The 18,192-nt window shown below is 41.9% G+C and overlaps 2 protein-coding genes and 1 long non-coding RNA gene across 3 annotated transcripts; 1 reads left to right on the top strand and 2 right to left on the bottom strand.

Moving 5' to 3' along the window:
• Positions 1-1,137: 1,137 nt before the first annotated feature.
• Positions 1,138-8,921, bottom strand: LOC119882196 (roquin-2-like). The gene is made up of 3 exons (XM_038692192.1): positions 8,222-8,921; positions 6,884-7,002; positions 1,138-1,403 (listed from the first exon to the last, which is right to left on the bottom strand). The coding sequence occupies exons 1-3, from the start codon at positions 8,310-8,312 to the stop codon at positions 1,386-1,388; spliced, it is 228 nt and encodes a 75-aa protein (XP_038548120.1). The 5' UTR covers positions 8,313-8,921; the 3' UTR covers positions 1,138-1,385.
• On the bottom strand, positions 3,035-4,490 carry LOC119882198. The gene is made up of 2 exons (XR_005440469.1): positions 4,050-4,490; positions 3,035-3,777 (listed from the first exon to the last, which is right to left on the bottom strand). It is a non-coding gene; the product is annotated as an uncharacterized LOC119882198 (long non-coding RNA).
• LOC119882197 (zinc finger and BTB domain-containing protein 6-like) lies at positions 3,361-5,240 on the top strand. Its single transcript, XM_038692193.1, has 2 exons — positions 3,361-3,669; positions 4,023-5,240. Exons 1-2 carry the CDS (start codon positions 3,361-3,363, stop codon positions 5,082-5,084), a joined length of 1,371 nt encoding a protein of 456 aa, XP_038548121.1. The 3' UTR covers positions 5,085-5,240.
• Positions 8,922-18,192: the final 9,271 nt, after the last annotated feature.

Here is an 18,192-nt window from a genome sequence, read left to right as displayed (position 1 = left end):
AGTTGGCCAACATTTCTAAAAATCCTTTTTTGTATTGGTCTAAAGTAATATTCTAATTTTCGGAGATACTGAATTTGGGATTTTCATTAGTTGTCAGTTTTAATCATCACAATTAAATGAAATAAACATTTGAAATATCTAAATGTCTGTGTGTAATGAATGAATTAATATCCAAGTTTCACTTTTTGAATGGAATTACTGAAAAATAAATCAACATTTTGATGATATTCTAATTATATGACCAGCACCTGTATCTTTCATTTTTTTCACGTCCGTTTGACTCAGTTTGAGTCAATTTGACAGCCTGAATACAACCTTTAAATGTATAATGCAACTGCAAAACTGTGTGCTTCTTTCTGAGATGCTTTTTCCAACAAATTTGACAATATTTCTCCGGGAGTGCAGTAATAAACAGTGGAGGCGCTGATAGTTTGTTGGTCTTAGCAACAGTAACTAAGGGGGCGGGGCTTAGCGAAGGGTCAATTGTCAACTTGATTACCTTGATAGCTGTTATTATATATTTATAAATATAATAATATTATTATATTATATAATAATATTATATTATAACCGTTATTACTGTTTGTGAAATAGATGGATTGACATTACAGTATTATATTCAATACAAGAATATAAAAATCAACCTCAGCAACCTTTGGAGAACGTACCAGATGATAAACATCTAGACAGTTCAGATGTTGGACCACACACACATACATTGGGTTTATTTTGCCTTTTCTTACTCTCCATTCAAACTTGTTTTTCTTTCTGTTTCTTTCATCTGATGTGAAACATTTCTCATTTCATGTGCATTTATTTGATATATAAACTGGGACAAAACTGAAGAGTTGCAAGGTCATTTACCCTCCACATCCTCAAAAGCTATGGTGGCAGTGTCTGCCAGTACTGGTCACCAAAACAAGAGTCATAATCCACGATAAACCGACTCTTGAATTTCATATACATTCACATATAGTTAAAGTACCTAAGAAGGAGCATGAAATGAAAATGAAGATCTTACAAGCAGAACTGGAAATGAAGATGAAGGAGAGAGAGATGCAAATGTATCAAATATCACAACAATGCATGAATCTGAAATAAAAATTGTTTTATTAAATCATGTTGGATGTTTGGGTGTTTCTTTAATATATCAGACAAAAAAATACACTTTTACTTTTAAATAAATACATTGATTTGCTCATTACATGTAAAAATGTATCTGATCCCAACAGAACTATGAAAACGTAATTTCAAAAATAACTATTTAAAGTGACACAATGCAAAAGCATCTCTGTAGGCAAGTCCTTCTGTGTGGTCTGTTGTAAATGGTGGTACATCAGGATTGTCATCTTCTTGTATTTGGGGATGTGGGCATCCATGCTGATTCAGGTAGCAGGTAACAGCTGTTGAAATGATGACAGTGCAGCATCGAATTGTGTTTTCAGAAGGCACTGAAAAAAAGTCTTTTGAGCATACCCACTGTCACCAAGCATCATTCCCTTCTGATCTCAGAGAATACAGAGACGTGCAATGATGTTGAAAACGGTAACTAGGGAGTGCATAATGAGCACCTGCAGACAGACTGCTACAGGCTGTCCTCTTTGTTTAACAGATGAAAGACTGGGTTCCAAAAGTGAAATAAGCTCCATAGCATTTACTTTCTGCTTTCGAAAAGGTTCCGAAAACTAATTTCATCAAAACATTGCAATGGGTCACTTCTGTCAGCAAGAACTTGCCTAGCTGGTGATTTTCCTTGATCTTCATTGACGTACTCCAGGTAATCCATGTGTCTTCTTTAACAAACAGCATTAATCTGAAATTAAACCTGCCTCCTGGGTGGTTTAATTTAAGCCTCAATTTAGTCCTGAAGCATCTCTATCTTATTCAGACTCTAGGCGAAGTCTAGGACTATTTTACAACATGACAGAGAAAGCAGATTTCTGTTAGTCTGTGTAAAAGGCCTTTTCAGTCTAGGACTAGCTTTAATCTCTGCCTGGGACACTTCCCCATAGAGGAAAGGTTATGACTTTAGTTCTTCACATAAAATAAAATGGGAAAACGGGCTACCAAAAAGGCAGACAATACAATAAACAATACAATGACAGCCCAAGAGCCTGCAGCAGACAAGATGGTGGACGTCAACCACGATGGTCATCCGTATACAGGAAGTCACTTGAACAACAGCCTAATCAACATCAGGAAGTGAAGCCTTTGTAGCAGAATTAGAACCATTTTTTCGTTTTAATTTAGTTTCTTGTTAAGACTGTTGCTCAGCTCAACAGCAGTAATTTGTAGCTTTAAAGCCCTGGGGTGACCAAGCCTATACTTTGATATAGTTTTTAGACAATTTAAAGAAAAATCTTGTTGATTTTTTTAACATGCTTATATACCAAACAAATAAAGATATACATAGACAGTAATTCAAATTATTGCATTGCAAACATAGTCAGCAGTTGAAAATGTGTTTAAAAAGTGTAAAAATTGGTCTCTGGTCAAAATTCAATATACAATTTCCCCCAGAGTAGGCACCACGTGTGCACTGTGCAAGTGAACGAGTTATTGTAGATCTAGTCTTGGCATTATCATTTGCACGTATTTCAGCTACTGAATTGCACATAAACTCCATTTGGGTAGGCTAAAACTCAGTATACAATATTTCTCAGGACCCCTTGGTGCCTTTGTAAAAAAAAAAGGCACTGAAGGAGTTAATTAGTTCATGTGCTCCTGCGCAACACACACACTGCTGTCTAAATTCAAGATCCTCAGCAGAAAGCTGGAGGAAGTCTGGATTACTGGTGCTTCACCGCTGAAAGATGCATCTCATCCTTTTGCATGTGTAGCCCATTTACGTTTTCATTTAATTGTGTTTAAACTGTCAGGGATCACACGAAAAGAGTCTCCTTGTTCTCTCAGAGCTACTTGTGGTTTTCAACCAAGAAAAGCAGCTTTTCTCACCCGCTGGCTCCGTCATCACGGGATGAGCCTGCAGTGAAAGGTGGGGCCGAGTTCATCACGATCATGTGCATTCTCTCTCTTTGGTATTTTCCTGATTTACTGATTGATTTAGCTTAATTGCAGACCAAAACCATCTAATGATAATGATGAACAGATGTAGGAATTGTGATTTAGCTGTAAATCTGTGGGTGTAGGCCTCATGTCTGTAGTTTCCAGGAGTGTCAAAACCTTTATCATGTTTAAATTTCAAAAATGCGCTAACAGTAGAAGACCCACAACCTGAACCCAACGATTAATGAAAAGTAATTATGGAATAATAAAGCTAATCTATACAGCTCGCAGCTTTTCTGCATTCACACTCTAACAAACTGTACCAAATATCCTTTTCACTTTAGACACACCAACATGTCAAGCTCTTCTGACACTCTACAGTTTTGCTTCCCCACCCACGGTGACTCCATCCTCAGCAAGATGAATGCTCTAAGAGAGGAACACCGCTTCTGTGATATCACACTCCTCCTTGCGGGTCCACAAGGCGCCACTGTCCAGCCTCTCTATTTCCACGGTCATAGAGTTGTGCTTGCAGCATCCTCTGATTTCCTACGTGACCAATTCCTGCTCCACGAAGGCCAGGCTGAGCTGAGAGTGGGTGTAGTTTGCAGTGTGGAGGTTGGGAAGAGACTTCTCCTGTCCTGCTACACCGGGTTGTTAGAGGTGCGATATAATCTACTATTTATCAGAACTCTTTACAGTAAAAACAGAGTGGAATATCCAGATTATAGCCATATCCACATATTGTTCTGTACTATGAATATAAAACCCCTGCAAAACAGAGTGTCAGAATGACAGGTTAAAAGAAAAACATCAAGAGATACAGTACCAAAACACAAATAAGGAACATATGACAACAGAAGAATGTTACGTAATATGAAAGTTAAAGATGACTGAGAAGACTTTACTCAAAGGTTGTAGTTCTGTTCTTGCTAGTGTGTTTAAAGTGTGCAAGAAGAAGAATTAATCTTTTACTGTTACTTTTTCCTTGGTTTCCATTATATATATTTTTGCAGGTCCCTCTGAGAGAGCTGGTGAGCTACCTGACTGCAGCTAGTGGGCTCCAGATGAGTCAGGTGGTGGAGAAGTGTGCCCAGGCTGTCTCCCAGTACCTCAGTCCCACGCTGGCTTTCTTGAAACTGGAGAGACACACAGAGGAGAAGGAAATCCAGGAGCCAGAGAGCCTCACAAATAAGGAGGAAAGGGATGTAGCCCACCCCAGCATCCAGAAACCAAATACTGAGGAAGAGGGAGTGGTTGTTATTAAAGCAAGGGTCAGGCAAGGAGCCAAGGTGGATGGTCAAGAACTGAGGGAGGTCAGAGATGCTAGGAGGGTGGTTATAGCTAAGAAAGTGTTATCTGAAGATACAGCGTGCTGTCTCGATACTCTGGAGTCATATCAGGATCAGTGCATTACAGGTGCCCTAAGATGTAAGCTGTGCCCTCCTACAGCTGTCAGAGATCATGTATTCTCCACACCCAGAGGAAGTTCTGCTCAACATGAAAAATTGCTGGACAGTTCCCACAACCAAGATAAAGAACCAGGGGAAGAGCAAAGTGAGGAGGAAGAAATGTTATTGCTGGCAGCTCAACTGCAAGAATGTGGAGAGCTGATGGACTCAAATCTATTTTGTCTCTCTGGAGCACATCTGCCAAAGAGTCAGTGTTCTGGAAATGAGCTGACAGAAGATTCAGACAGCATATTGGTCCAGAGGCCATACCTCTGCAGGAGGTGTGACAGAGTCTTCCAGCACCTAGAGAGCTATGTGGGCCACCTGAAGGAGCACAGACAGTACTTGTGTTTGGTCTGTGGGAAAGGCTTTTCCCAAAAGAGTAACCTGACCCGCCACATCCGCGTCCACACTGGTGTCAAGCCTTTTCGATGCCCGCTGTGCCACAAGACATTTTCCCAGAAGGCCACGCTGCAAGACCACCTCAATCTGCACACAGGGTATATGCCCCATAAGTGCAACTACTGTGCTGTAAACTTTGCACACAAGCCAAGTCTCAGGCGCCACCTGAAGGACATTCAAGGTAAGAGTAGCCTGCAAAATGTGCTTGAGGAGTCTGTTGACTGAGGATAAAGAAGTTAATGCAGTTGGTCTTAATAGTTTGTTTCGATATTATTTTTGGCGCACGTCAAATATGTTGTCAGAAAGCTCAATAAGCTATGTGACACACATTACCGTGATTTGGAGGGTTATAAAGATGAGGCATTTCTATAAAGACAAATGTGTTACATTGATTTTTTTATCTCATTTTTTATCTCAATTTCTGCTACAACAGTGTCTGCCATCACACTGAGAATCACTGAGGTCATGCATTCAGTGGATACAAGACAATTAAGTCCTGTACAAACGTAATGTACAAATGTTCTTACGGTATATGATCTGCCAAGTATAATAGTGAATGCAATCTCATATAGGGTTGACTTTGGCATTGTTTCCAATATCTTTGAGAGTGCTCTTGCATTTTAAGAGTGTGTGTACAGCCAACTACCATGAATGTGTGCCTCTGTTACCTCTACAGCCAAAGATCATTCTGCTTTACCATGAAGATAAGCTATATGTAACTATGTAAACTATAAGAGAGAAAACGTTGTAAGTCAGTGAACATGTGAACATTGGTGTAATCACTGCATCAAATTCTGGAGAAAACCTTGTTACTTAAAAAAGAAATAAAACTCCTTTTTATTTTTAAAAGACTATTTCTTGGCTTGTTTGTTTAATCTTTGGACAAACTGAACACTGTAAGGTTCAATTCAATACAGGCAGTGTGCCTGTATAAAAATGAGGCTAGGGTTCACAGACAACCATTGCTTCACAATTTGACTAGGCTGAAATTTTGTGTGGTTCGCTGAGCTTTCCATTACAAAGGAGTGGGTTTTCCCGCGTGGCTGAAAGGGTTTCCATGCTCTCTCACTCCATTATTTCCCTTCACATCCCTCCTTCTCCTTCTTTTATCCTCTCATCCCAGAAATGTTATAAGACAAAATACTGAATTTGACATGGTCCATGCGCACATACAGTAGGCATTTGGGTCACCTCCATTATGAATGAGAGACAGAGAGGTATAAAATATGAGGAGGATGAAGGAGTAGTGGTAGATACAGAGACAGGGATTAATAGTGGTAAAACTGATTAGTATATTGAGAAAATGTCATTTTCTTTGGTCTTATGGAAATTAAAACATTTACGTATCCACTTATGATGAGCTGCAAGGAAGGAGCATGAAGATGAAAAAGCAGCACCTGCCCCGCCCTCATAACCACCGCTGAAATTCTCTTGAGCAGTGCCCACAACCCCCAACTGCTCCAGATGAGCTGAGTAGAGCCTGTACAGCAGGTAACAGATCAGACTGCAGTTGTACAGGTGTGAATATGTTTATGTGAGTGTCGCGCAGCTTTTTCCTGAATAAAAATGGCATTGCTCCTACCAGAACTATCCTTAATAAATAAAGCTTAAAATATTACAATGAAATGTACTTTTGTATAATATTTCTCTCAAGCTAAAAAGCACAATCATCTTTCATTCAACCAACTGCGTGAAATACGAAAATCATCTATTCAGCTCAGCCAAGGAAGCAAATAAGCTAAGAGTCTACAGCCATCATCTCTGTGAGGCTGTATTGGGCACAGTGGTGCGAGCTAAATGCTAACTTAAATTCAGCATGCTAAATAGTTCACAATGACAATGCTAATGCTGGTGTTTAGCAGGTGTAATGTTTACCATGCTAACATTTGCTAATTAACAAAAAAAACACAAGTATCACAGTATCAGATCAACAAAGAAATTGACCTGGTGGTTTTCTGACAAGATTACAATTTGTCCTTTTTAAATTGCTGTATATGGCAATCCACACTATCACATCACTGTACCTGTGCAGTGTCTTTGCTCTTCTTGCTGAAGTTCTGTATGAATTCCACTAGTCCATGAACCAGTAACCTCACAGCCAGCATCACCCTTTCCAGCTCCTCCCATGATGGCCCCAGGGCATCTGCACACAGATCAGCAATACAGTCTGTTTAATAGAGATGCTTACCACTGTATAAGGTCTCAAAAAGGCTCAGGTATCGGTAAGCCTGAGAATTTAGCATGTATCAGAGAGCATTTAGATTAGACATCCTGATCCATTAAGTCAGGGCAAGACCCTCTAGCTGACTTTTGGACGAGGACACATGCACTTCCATCATTATCTCTGTTATACAGTAAGTATGCTAACTAAAAAGGACACCAAAGTGAATACCTTTGATGGAGTTCCCTGTGTGAATAAAGGATAAAATAACAAGAGTGCTAGCGGCTCTGTAAGGGCGTACTTAGGCACAGCCAGTGCTTTGAGCTAAACACTGCATCTGTCATGTTAACATGCTCACACTGACAGTGCTAATGTGTTGATGTTTATCGGGTAATGTTTACTATGTTTACTATCTTAGTTTAGTGTGTTAGCATGCTAACATGTACTAATTAACAAAAAAGTATAGCTGAGGCTGATGGGAATGTCGTTGGTTTTGCAGGTATTCAGTATTGTAAAATGTTGACCTGAACTAGATTACAAGTCATCCTTGGAATGGAATGAATCCATCCAACAGTTGTTAAAACATTTTCACTAAAACCAAGCAACATGTGCGCAGACAGTGGTTGGACAGTACTTTGTGTAGGATCATTTCTATGAGACACAATTACACGGAGGTGCTAATAAAAAAATTAAACTTTAACTAACTGTTGAGACAAACGAGCAGCCATCTTGGATCACGAGGTCGGAGGTAGTGCGGTTCTCCTGACTTTCTGAGTTGGAAATCCAACTTAAGGGGGTGTTCCAGTTGAAATTTCCGATTGAAATTCCACCTTCCCGGTACAACTGAAACGCACCATTTTATTCTTTGTTTCCTGTTTTTACTTTTGTGTTTTCCTATTCTCTATTTTCTGGTCACTTCCCTTCCTGCTCTTGTTTTGTCTTTGTGATTTTGTTGAGTGTCCCTACCTGTCTTCAGTGTGTGTCTGTTTGTATTTGTGGATTTATTGGACTTTGGATTATAGTCTGTGCCACTTGGATTTGGTTGCTTTAGACTGCTTCCCTGCTACCTGTTAATTTTGTTGTTTCTCAATAAATATTATACTGCATCTGATCTGCTTGTGTGTTCTGTAATTGGGTTACCAGCCTGCTGCCAACCAGGCCACTAGCCACCAGTCATTGCACTAGCCTATTAGCAACTCACCTGCACTTAGTTCAGTTTCCTGCCGGATCCTGCCCTGGAGCCACCTTCCGTGAAGCACTCCAGAAGGAAGCGGGGCTCTCACCGATCCCATGCCTCTCCAAACCTCAGCGCCCTAGAGTCTCCCGTGCTCTGCTCCACGTCCACGCTGCTGCCCAGCTCCCAGCTGCTCAGTGCCCCAGAGACTGAGCTGTTCAGCTTCCCGGAGATTCAGCTTCCCAAAGACAGCTGATCAGCACTCCAGAGACTTTGCAATTCAGCTCCTTAGAGACTCAGCTGATCAGAGCCCCAGAGACTTTGTTGGCCAACTCTACCTAGATTCAGCTGTCCAGCATTCCAGAGACTTTCAGAGACAACCCTCCAGATATTGTGCTGACTAGCACCCCAGAGACTCAATGGATCAGTACCACAGAGGTACCACCTGTCCTGCCTGGTTCTTCTCCTGGACTCTTGCTCCCAGTGTCCAGTCGGCAGCCCGGCAGCCAACACCTGTTCCTGGTTCTTCACCGACTGCTGCTAAGCTGCAGCAACATCCCCTACTGTACTGCTGCAACTTGCTGTGACTGTTGAGGAACTGCTACTTCCTATCCCTGCTGAGCTGTAGCAACATCCTATTCCTGCTGAAATACAGCAGTCCCCAGTCATATAACTGCAGGTACCCCTGACTTTGCTGAGCTAAAGCAACTCCCTGTCACTGCTGACCTGCACCAATTCCCTGCACCTGACTTGCTTATGATTTTTTTGGCTTCTCTGCTGCAGAAATCCCCTGAGTCAGAACTGTAGTCACCCCTGCTGAGATGCAGCAATGTCCTTTCGATACTGAGCTGTAGCATTCCCTAGAGCTAGAATGCTAGACCCATGTCCCAGAGCTACTGCAGCCTCTTGTTTCCCTGGCTCCACAAGCTCTTCCTCATAGCTGTCGCTTTCTGTCCTGAGTCTGGTCCGCACACCAGCCATCAGACTCTGGTCCAGGTCTTAAGTCATGTCACTGGCCTCCAGAGGGGTTTCACCTTCGCCGCAGGTCTCCAGAGGGTTTCTGCCTCCGCCAGCCGCAGGTGCTTTCTGCCTCCGCTGCCACACTCCAGTGGATTTCCGCCTGTGCCTCTGGCCTCCAGGGGATTTCCACCTCCAACACCGGCCTGCAGTAAGTTTTCTTTGCTGCCAGCCTCTTGGTTGCAGAAACATTAATTTGTGCTTTTTAATTGCAGGATAACATTAGATCGTGCTGACATGCTGAACACTGACTGGTCACTTTATTACCTCAGATAATGCAGTTAATTCCAAACAGTGAGACCTTAAGGTTTAAGTACTTTTTTATTTACAGTAATGCTATGCAGACACATCACTTGTTACCACGGAAACATGTGCCTGTTGACATTTTCACCAACTAAAGTAACTTTAAACTCTTAAAGTAACAACCTGCTGCATGTACAAATGGCTTGCTACAACAGTGATGATCAGAGGGAGTGCTGACCAGGACGATCCTTCTATATCGTCAGTCTCCCCCTGTCTTGCTGCCGGAATAATGCACCATGTCATATTGGGCTCATTAAGGTTGTCTCTGGTCACAACAATAAGGTTGTGGATATGATACAAGAAGTTTGAATTCTGCATATAGGAAGCATACTACATACAGCTAAAAAAATATTTAGCACTCCAATATGTATCATAGGTAAACTGGAAACACATTATTTCCTCATAATGACCAAGCACATCTCTCCTGTGGTTACACCATGTCACTGAGGAGAACATTAGGTTGACACAATTATTAACACTGGGGGTAAAGCCACATGGGCAATGAGCCTGTTAAATACAATGAGATGCCACACTAAGTCTATTGTAATGTACAGGATGAAGCTATCCAGCTAATAGGATTTACTCAGTAGGTTACATTCATTAACAAAATGGATACTGGATTTTATTTCACATAAAAGACATGTGAATTTATTCCCTAGGCTACTGACTTTAGTTATGTATAAATACTAATAGTGATAACTGGAGTATTTAAGTTAATTCAAAATAATGTCAAATACAGGTAGCCTATTTATTTATGTTATGAGAATGGTAACCACAATAAATACTGGGGAAGGCAAACTGAGTTTAGGTATGTTTTTCCTTCGCTAGTCCGCTTCCCTAAACGCAGGGCTGCAATAAAACGAGCGGGAACTGTGTGTTTGTTTGTGTGTGAACTTCCTCTAGACAGGCGCACTTGCCAAAGCGTATCCTCTGCTGCTGTGCATCTCGGTCTGTTCCTTTAAAACCAGGCAGCCCACGCCTCGAAAAGCGGCTTTTTCCGGCTTGCCCCTTTACATCTTTTTATCCTTGCTCACAACATTAAAAATAGTGCCCCACAGCTCCACCGACAATTACGCACATGAATTTTTGAGGAACCGTCGGAGGGTTATCAAAACCCCGTTTCGGGCAGAGTATGCGTGATGCGTAGCGGTGCTGCAGCTCTCTGCCTGTGCAGCCCGGCGGTGAGGCTGAGGCGCAGTTCAGGAACCATCAGCAGCGGAGCGATACCACCATCTCCTCTCAGCCCCGGTTTGTCAAACCGAGAGCGTGCGGCTCACTGTACCTGAGCTAACGTGCCGTCATATGGGGGGGTGGGGGGCAGAGGAGCAGAACTGGACCAAGGGACCTGTCTCTAATGCCCTGAAATGCTGTGCCATGTCGCTCTCGCATTAAGAGTTATCTCCCTGGGCTGGCTGCTGCTGTTCTTTTGCAACTGATGAGGATTTTATTATTAGCCCATTTTTTTGATGCGCTTCTGTGGATGTCTGTGAAAATGTTTGTTCTGGTGCTGTGGTGTAGTGCGTGAGGTAAGTGACTTATCCAGAGGTGCGCGCTACTTTTCTCCTGCTCCTCAGATCGAGGTTTTGCTTGATGTGTGAAAAGCCTTTTGATATTTTCATCCCAGATTAGGACTTCTAGCTTTTATTTTCCTCATCTGAAAACGAGGGATCGTTTAGAGATTTCAGAAATTAGATCTGGAACTATTCGGCTACCAGCCCATCATCAATTTCTGCAACTGGTGCTGACGGAATATTTTAAGAAGGCAGCTTGTATTGAAATTATTGGCCCACAGCTCACAGGCAGTTAAGAATGCAAAACTGGGTTTTCTAGAAAGAGTTGAGGCAGTCATTGCATGGTGTAAAGCAACATGAAAGTGTAGACAGGCTGTGCTGCTGCAATTGTGGAGACGTGACCTCCCAACGACGATGAGAAGAATTTGCACAAATGTGGTATTTATAGTGGAGCATCACTTTTGCTCTGAAAGTGACTCCACAGCAGTTTCCAAGTTCATGTGTTGCATAGTGTTTACCATAGCCTTCAGTCTGAAATGCAGCACTATCATCATACAGTGGGCAAGCCTGCCATGTTGTAGGTTACTCTATAACATGCTGATTTGCAACTGGAACCTGATATTCTGACAATATTATCTGAGTCTGCTGTAAACTGAATGTTCACTAAGATTGCATAACTCTTGGTTGCTTCTGTTACTGCAGACACTATAATAATGTCCATCCATACTAGCAAGTGAGCTGTATGTTTGCCATGTCTCTCATCCAGAAACTACCCCCACACACTGTGATGACAGGCATAATGAATAAATAATCATACAGACCCACATACCCCCAGTGTACACTCAAAAACAAGTGAGCAGACATGGTGAAACAGCTGTAGTAACCTTGCAATAAATCATGGCTTGAAACATTTTCAGATATCACAGGAAAACTAGCTGCTTTAGCACCATGATAGCCTTGTGTTGCCATACAAAATGTGATTTTATGTCATTTTTGCAAGTGCATTAGTGCTTTCTTTCTTATATCCCAGAGCATGTATACTGGAGTGTGTGCGCCTGTTGAGTCTCTCAAAAGATTAACGCACATCATAAGTTCTCAGTGTTAAAGTTTAACTGTCTCTTCGTCTTTTGCTTGCTTGCTGTGGTTACACGTATTGTTTTCACTTTACAGCCTCCTTAACCAGTGAAATTTAATGTTTAGAGTTTAAACAAAATCTAATTTAATTTCACTTAATTGTCAACAGAAATGTATTTTAGGACAAAGAGTGAAGTGTTTCACTCAGGCTCAATTGAAATTCCTCTTAGCTTGCTTGACTTTTAAACAGGTTTTGTTCCCAGAAGGCTGAGTTGAAGGCTCTACAGTTGAGTTTATGTTAAAATTCTGGTTGTAGTTAATGTTGTAGAGGGGACTGCGTGGGACACGTGAGACATGTTTGGGGAGGAATTTAAAATGGTGTTAACACATTTGCAAAGGTGAAGAAAAGTGAGTCACGATAACTATTTGAACTTTTTTTTAAATAGCAAAACAGGCTCATTAAAACAGTGTGGCTGAGCTCATATTGCACATATTTCTCAAAATGAGTAAATTGCTGTAGGGATTACAGTAAAGTGTCCTAACTGACAGAATGAGACTTAGTCATAAATGTGTTCATTGTTTGTGCTGATTTACTTTTTTAATAACTCGTAATTTCAGAAATCTGTGTCTCTGGTGAATACACCAACCTGGGTTTACTGATACAGTGACATCAAAAACAGTTATGTGCATATTCTTGCTCTCTCTCTCTCTCTCTCTCTCTCTCTCACACGCTCGCACACACACACTATATGGGATGTTCTAATTCTGGGATCACAGTGAGAAGGAGCCTCATATTACTTCAGATTCCTGTGCTTCAGGTCAGACTAGTGCTTCGTGTGTGTGTAATAATCCATTTATTATGTCTTTTAGTGTGCATGTATGTTTGTGCATGTGTAGCAGGAAAATGTTGTCCCTTACTGCTGCCACTGGTTGTTGCGGATCTATAAACTTTTGGATTATTTTTTTGCCTTTATTTGATAGTTGAGACGGAGAGGGGGGGCGGGATGACATACAACACATATCCTCGTGTCAGATGTGTCTCAGGGACACTCGGGGCTGTTACATGGTGTGCATCTTAGATCACTAGGCTGTGTCAAGGCTCCCCAAACTTACAGCTGTCAGAACACATCATAACAGCTTAGTAAGTTTCTAATTTTGCACGAACTGAGTACTGTTTGGCTTAAAATGGGCTCAAAATCCAACTGCTCTGCTTTCCACATAACAAAAAGCCATTAGTCACCTTCTTTATACACTATACATACATACACATATTAATGTGGCACGGTTGTCCCTGGTGTGTCTCTCTACAGATACTGGTGTACAATAGAGGTAACTGTGCCAACTCACTCCGCTGGGCCTACAGAAAAATGCAAGCTGGGGTTGCAAAGTGACAGTTAAATGTCACGGCACAGCACAGTCAGACACGAATGCCTGCAAGAATATCCAGAAAAAGCAAAACTACACACGCACATGGTGAGGACCCTATAACAGCCACATCCACCCATCATTACTACAGGCCTAATCTTAGCTCTTACTCCGACCATTACCTTCTCCCTACATGAGGGTGTGCACAGCGTGGATAAGCCTCCCATTGGCCAATGGCTGTATCCTGCTTCCTTGTACTCTCCCTTTCAGTTGTGTTGCTGTTTTCAGAGTGCCTGTTTCTATGGGAAACAAGCTAACAAGCTATATGCTAAAGACTGTAAACTGTGGCAATAAACCTGGATTATGCGGGCACAACATGGTGGGATCTGGCACTGTGAGACCATCAGCATTTAGCAACCTTTACCTGAAGTTAACCTAACCTTAACCCAATAGTAAGTCTCATCACTAATCTAATCATCCAAATCTATTAAAGAACCTTGAAAAGTGAGGATGGTCCAAATGTTGAACGATTCTGAAAACGTTCTTACCTCAACACTCTCTCAAGACAATCTCACTCTTTCTCTTTCTGTCTCTCCCTGTCTCTGAAACATGCCAAAGGAAACTCCAGATGCCCTCCCCCACACAGCGCGGTGGGGTGGGGTGCGGGTTGGTGGGGTGGACTAAGTGAGGACTCACTGTCCCGAGCCAGATGATAGCTCGCCAACTGTTGGCTGTAAAGACACAATGTACTTCTCATCCTCCGCTCAGTAGAGTGGGTGGCTTGACAGGCCACTACAGCAAATCACTGCTTTGATCTACAAAGCCTTCTTTCAACAATTTTAGGGACATTTTTTCATCTTTAAAGTGGACGCTCTGTGTGCTGCATCTTTCTTGATACCTGGGTGTGTTTAAAATGGCACATCCTCAACTTTTCCTACACTACAAAGCACTGTGTTATGCACTCGAGGTGAATTGCAGGCACGAACGAGTCTGAAAGAATAGGAACCTAGCACGTTGATTTCCTCATTTTAAAACAATCCGAGGGAGAGGAGCCTGATGAGGAAGTTAAGGTCTCATGTAAAACAACACAGCACGCCCACTTCTCCCTGTCACAAGACTAGACTTATTCATGACTGAGGGGGCTTTGTGTGTGTGTGTGTGTGTGTGTGTGTGTGTGTGTGTGTGTGTGTGTGTGTGTGTGTGTGTGGGCTTGCATACATGAGTAGTGATCCATTCAGGCAAGTAATGTAAGTCTTGTGTCCACCGTGATATTTTGGACTACCCAGGTGCTGTGAGGTAGCTTACTCATGCATATTATTAATCTAATAGCATGACAGACTTGTATCCAGCTATGTGTGTTTGCAGGAATAGTTTCTGCACAGAGAGACAGGCAGGGGTAGAGTGCGAGTAAAGGCCAGACTTGTTGCATTCTGCCAGGGACTCTCTGTAAAAAACGCACAGCACATAGCAGTTGCTCAGAGCTGGAACAGGTGGCTGTCAACGTGACTACAGCCAATGAATCACAGTCAACAGTTGCTCCCAGACTTTGCGCCACTCCCTAATCCTTGGGCACACACAGAAAGATAGTTTTATCCAGGCTCATGCGCCTAAGATACAACTCTCCACCTTCTTCATCTGCAAACTTCCCCCTGAACCCGTTTCATCACATGAGCGTTAGGAACTTTACCCTGCCTCAGACTTTGGTTTTGTAGTTTGTGGGCCACAATAGTCCTTATCGGTGTTATATTTGGGCTCCTCGCGGAAGGAAATATGACGCGCGAGGACAGAGCGGAGGTGTCCACGCGGCCAAGGAGGCACCGCGGGCACCGCGAGCTGAGGGCAGTTTTAAAGGTGCGTAAATATAACGGTCATTGTAATTGGCACGTCGCCAAATAAATGATACGGTAGACATTAAATGCGTTTTGTATTGAAGCTCTGAATTTTCTTTAGTATGGTGTACACATTGGTGTCCTGCGCAAAGTTCCTCTTTCTTTCCATTTGACTTACTCTGCTAACATCTTACAAAATGAACACGTTTTCTTTGCTAGCATGTTCATATTGTAATGAAATTTGGTTTATTTTGCATTAAAAGTTGTTTTTCAAGCCCGGAGAATTCCTAGAGCACGTGGGAGTCTTTATTTTTGGTCGTTTATTTTCGGGACATCTAACTTAGTGGGCATTTTCATGGGACACACAATGTAAGTGTTTATAGCCATATACAAGCCGTATATTTGTTCGTTAAAACGCCTTTTTTTGCGCCCATGTATGGCTTTTAGAATTGCAGACACTATATTGTCAAACCGGTTTAGTCAGTTAACTGAGGTGCTTTGTCCTCACTAATCTCCTTTATTATCTATATTACTTACTGTGTGCGTGTGTTTGCATGAGTAAGTTGTTTTACTTTTATCTCTAAACCCATTTGAATAGATTTTGTTTAGATTTCTACGGCACCTGCTCTGAGGGTACCAGCTGTTATTTTGGTGAGCAGTTTGAACAGATTCTAACAGACTATATAAGCAACAGGTGCTGGCTGTCTGAAGCACTTTGCAAAAGGATGGTGTTTTTTCTGTTTTATGTTTGCATGTATTTTCTTTTTGTAATGTTTTACTTTTGATAGTGGGGTGATGCATCAAATAGCACACAGGAGGTCACTGAAAGAACAAAATATCCTATTGTACTGTTCTGTTACACAAGAATAGAAACACTTCCTGGTTTGAAATGTTTCCAAAAACAATGAACAAATGGGAATATTTAAGTAATTATGACAAGAATTCAGAAAGTGCTCAATCAAAGTAAAAAATGTACAGAACTGTTGTCCTACATAAGTGGGGTTGTTATTGTCGCTCTCTCTTCACCAATAAGCAAAGGGATTTTAAAGGTGCAGATCTAAACAGGCTGATAGAAAGGGAAGCTGTTTCAGATTGGCTTCTTCTTGTCTGTCTCACAATGTGGCATTGTGACCAGGTCAATACAGTCTTGCCCACTGTGCTCACCAAAATAATTAAAATAAATACTGAATGAGTCATTTGTAGAAGATATTTGGGAACATTTGACATAAACAACCTGCGGATACGGTCTGTGTTTATGAGTTGTCCCGCGTACTGATTTGCTCATTCAGTGTTTATGATTCAGCATGAGCTCAGCCTTTATAAGACAAGAGACGGCTTGTCTTAAAGTGGAAGCCAAGATGATTCTGCGTGACTGATCTCTCTCTTGAATTAATACTCAATTCTCAATCCTGGACCTTTATTTCGGGGTTCTCCTAGAGGTAATTGTCTTCCCCACTGTCCTTAAATAATCTTTGGCACTCTTACAACATACTGTCTGTTGATTTAGAAAACAAATACTTCTCAAATATTTGCTTTACTGTCATTTATTTTTCTGATTTTATTGTTATTTTGTTAGCAGCATAGAATCAGCTAATTGTTTTGCTCATCAAGAGGAGATCAGTGGTGTTAATTTAACAGTTGATTTCAAACTGTGAGCGTTTGAAATGAGATGAGTGAAATGTAGACCTGGATTTATTATTGTACAAGTTGTGTCCTCAGCAAGGTCTTGATGGGCCTTGCAATATGCAATATGTGTTCCGAATTTGCCAACGGCTGCTTTTAAAAGAGAGAGAGAGAGAGCACTTTTATTGCGCACATAAGATTAAATAAATGTATGACTTTTATGGCGAGAGAGGCTGAAGATTGCCTGTGTACTTAACTAAATACTTATTGCACTTGGTAGAGCTCACAGAATAATAATTCCAATGGCTTGTTAACAACATTCTTACAATGTAAGTTGTAATTGTGGAGGTTTATACATTTCTTCCATTTTCCTTCAGTAATTTTATCTGATAAGTTGTTTTTCAGGGCAGATCCCACAGTATAATGCTTTGCTTTAATGGGTTGGTATGGCTGAGGTTATGTTGATGAAATGATTCTTAACATTTGGCGGATTATAGAGTGCTTATTGTGCTGGTTAGTGCTGAAACAATTAGTTGATTAATCAAGTAGTTAACCAACAGAAAATTAATCAGCTTTCAATTGATCAAGCATTTTGTTCTTTCTTGTCCGTAGAGAAATCAGTAAAAAAATCTGTTACAGCTCTAGTGCCAATGCATTTTTACAGCATTGTGTCTTAAGCAGTATTGCTCGCCATTGCACCACTACCATCATGTTGCTATGTACTGACCTACAAAGTTGCTACATAACCTTATGTGCCGTTCCTCACAGTCATCATCGGCAGTGGCGAGTGGGAGCTGTTGTTGGGGCTCGTTGACATGCATTCCCCCTGAGCTTGGCGACGCCTCCTCAGTGGTGTAGTGGCAGGATGCCAGTGCAGGCGGCCCAGTGGACAGAGTTTCTGTCCTGTCCCATCTGCTACAATGAGTTTGACAGCAGCGGCCACCAGCCCATCAGCCTGGGGCTCGCACACGGTGTGTAAGACCTGCCTACATAAACTGCACCGCAAGGCCTGCCCCTTTGATCAAACACCAATCAGCACCGATATTGACCTGCTGCCAGTCAACTGTGCCCTGCTGCAGCTGGTTGGAGCTCAGGTGAGTCAGAGAAGAAAGAAGGCATGTTTGTGTCACAACTATTCTGTTGTCTGTGTCCTGTGTGTGCTCATGATGTGTGTCTCTTAGGTCCCAGATGTGCAGCCGGTGAGCCTGAGCAGTGCAGCAGAAGTTGAGAACATGAGGTGTGCAGGGCTTGCGTGGAAGAGCTGGCTCTCTACCTA

Source organism: Micropterus salmoides, unplaced genomic scaffold (genome assembly GCF_014851395.1).
Source record: "Micropterus salmoides isolate LMB-PRFRI ecotype aquatic unplaced genomic scaffold, ASM1485139v1 Ms_hic_scaffold_2972, whole genome shotgun sequence".
NCBI lineage: Eukaryota > Metazoa > Chordata > Actinopteri > Centrarchiformes > Centrarchidae > Micropterus > Micropterus salmoides.
Note: the sequence above shows the minus strand (reverse complement) of the source record. Positions and strands in the feature narration are given on the sequence as shown.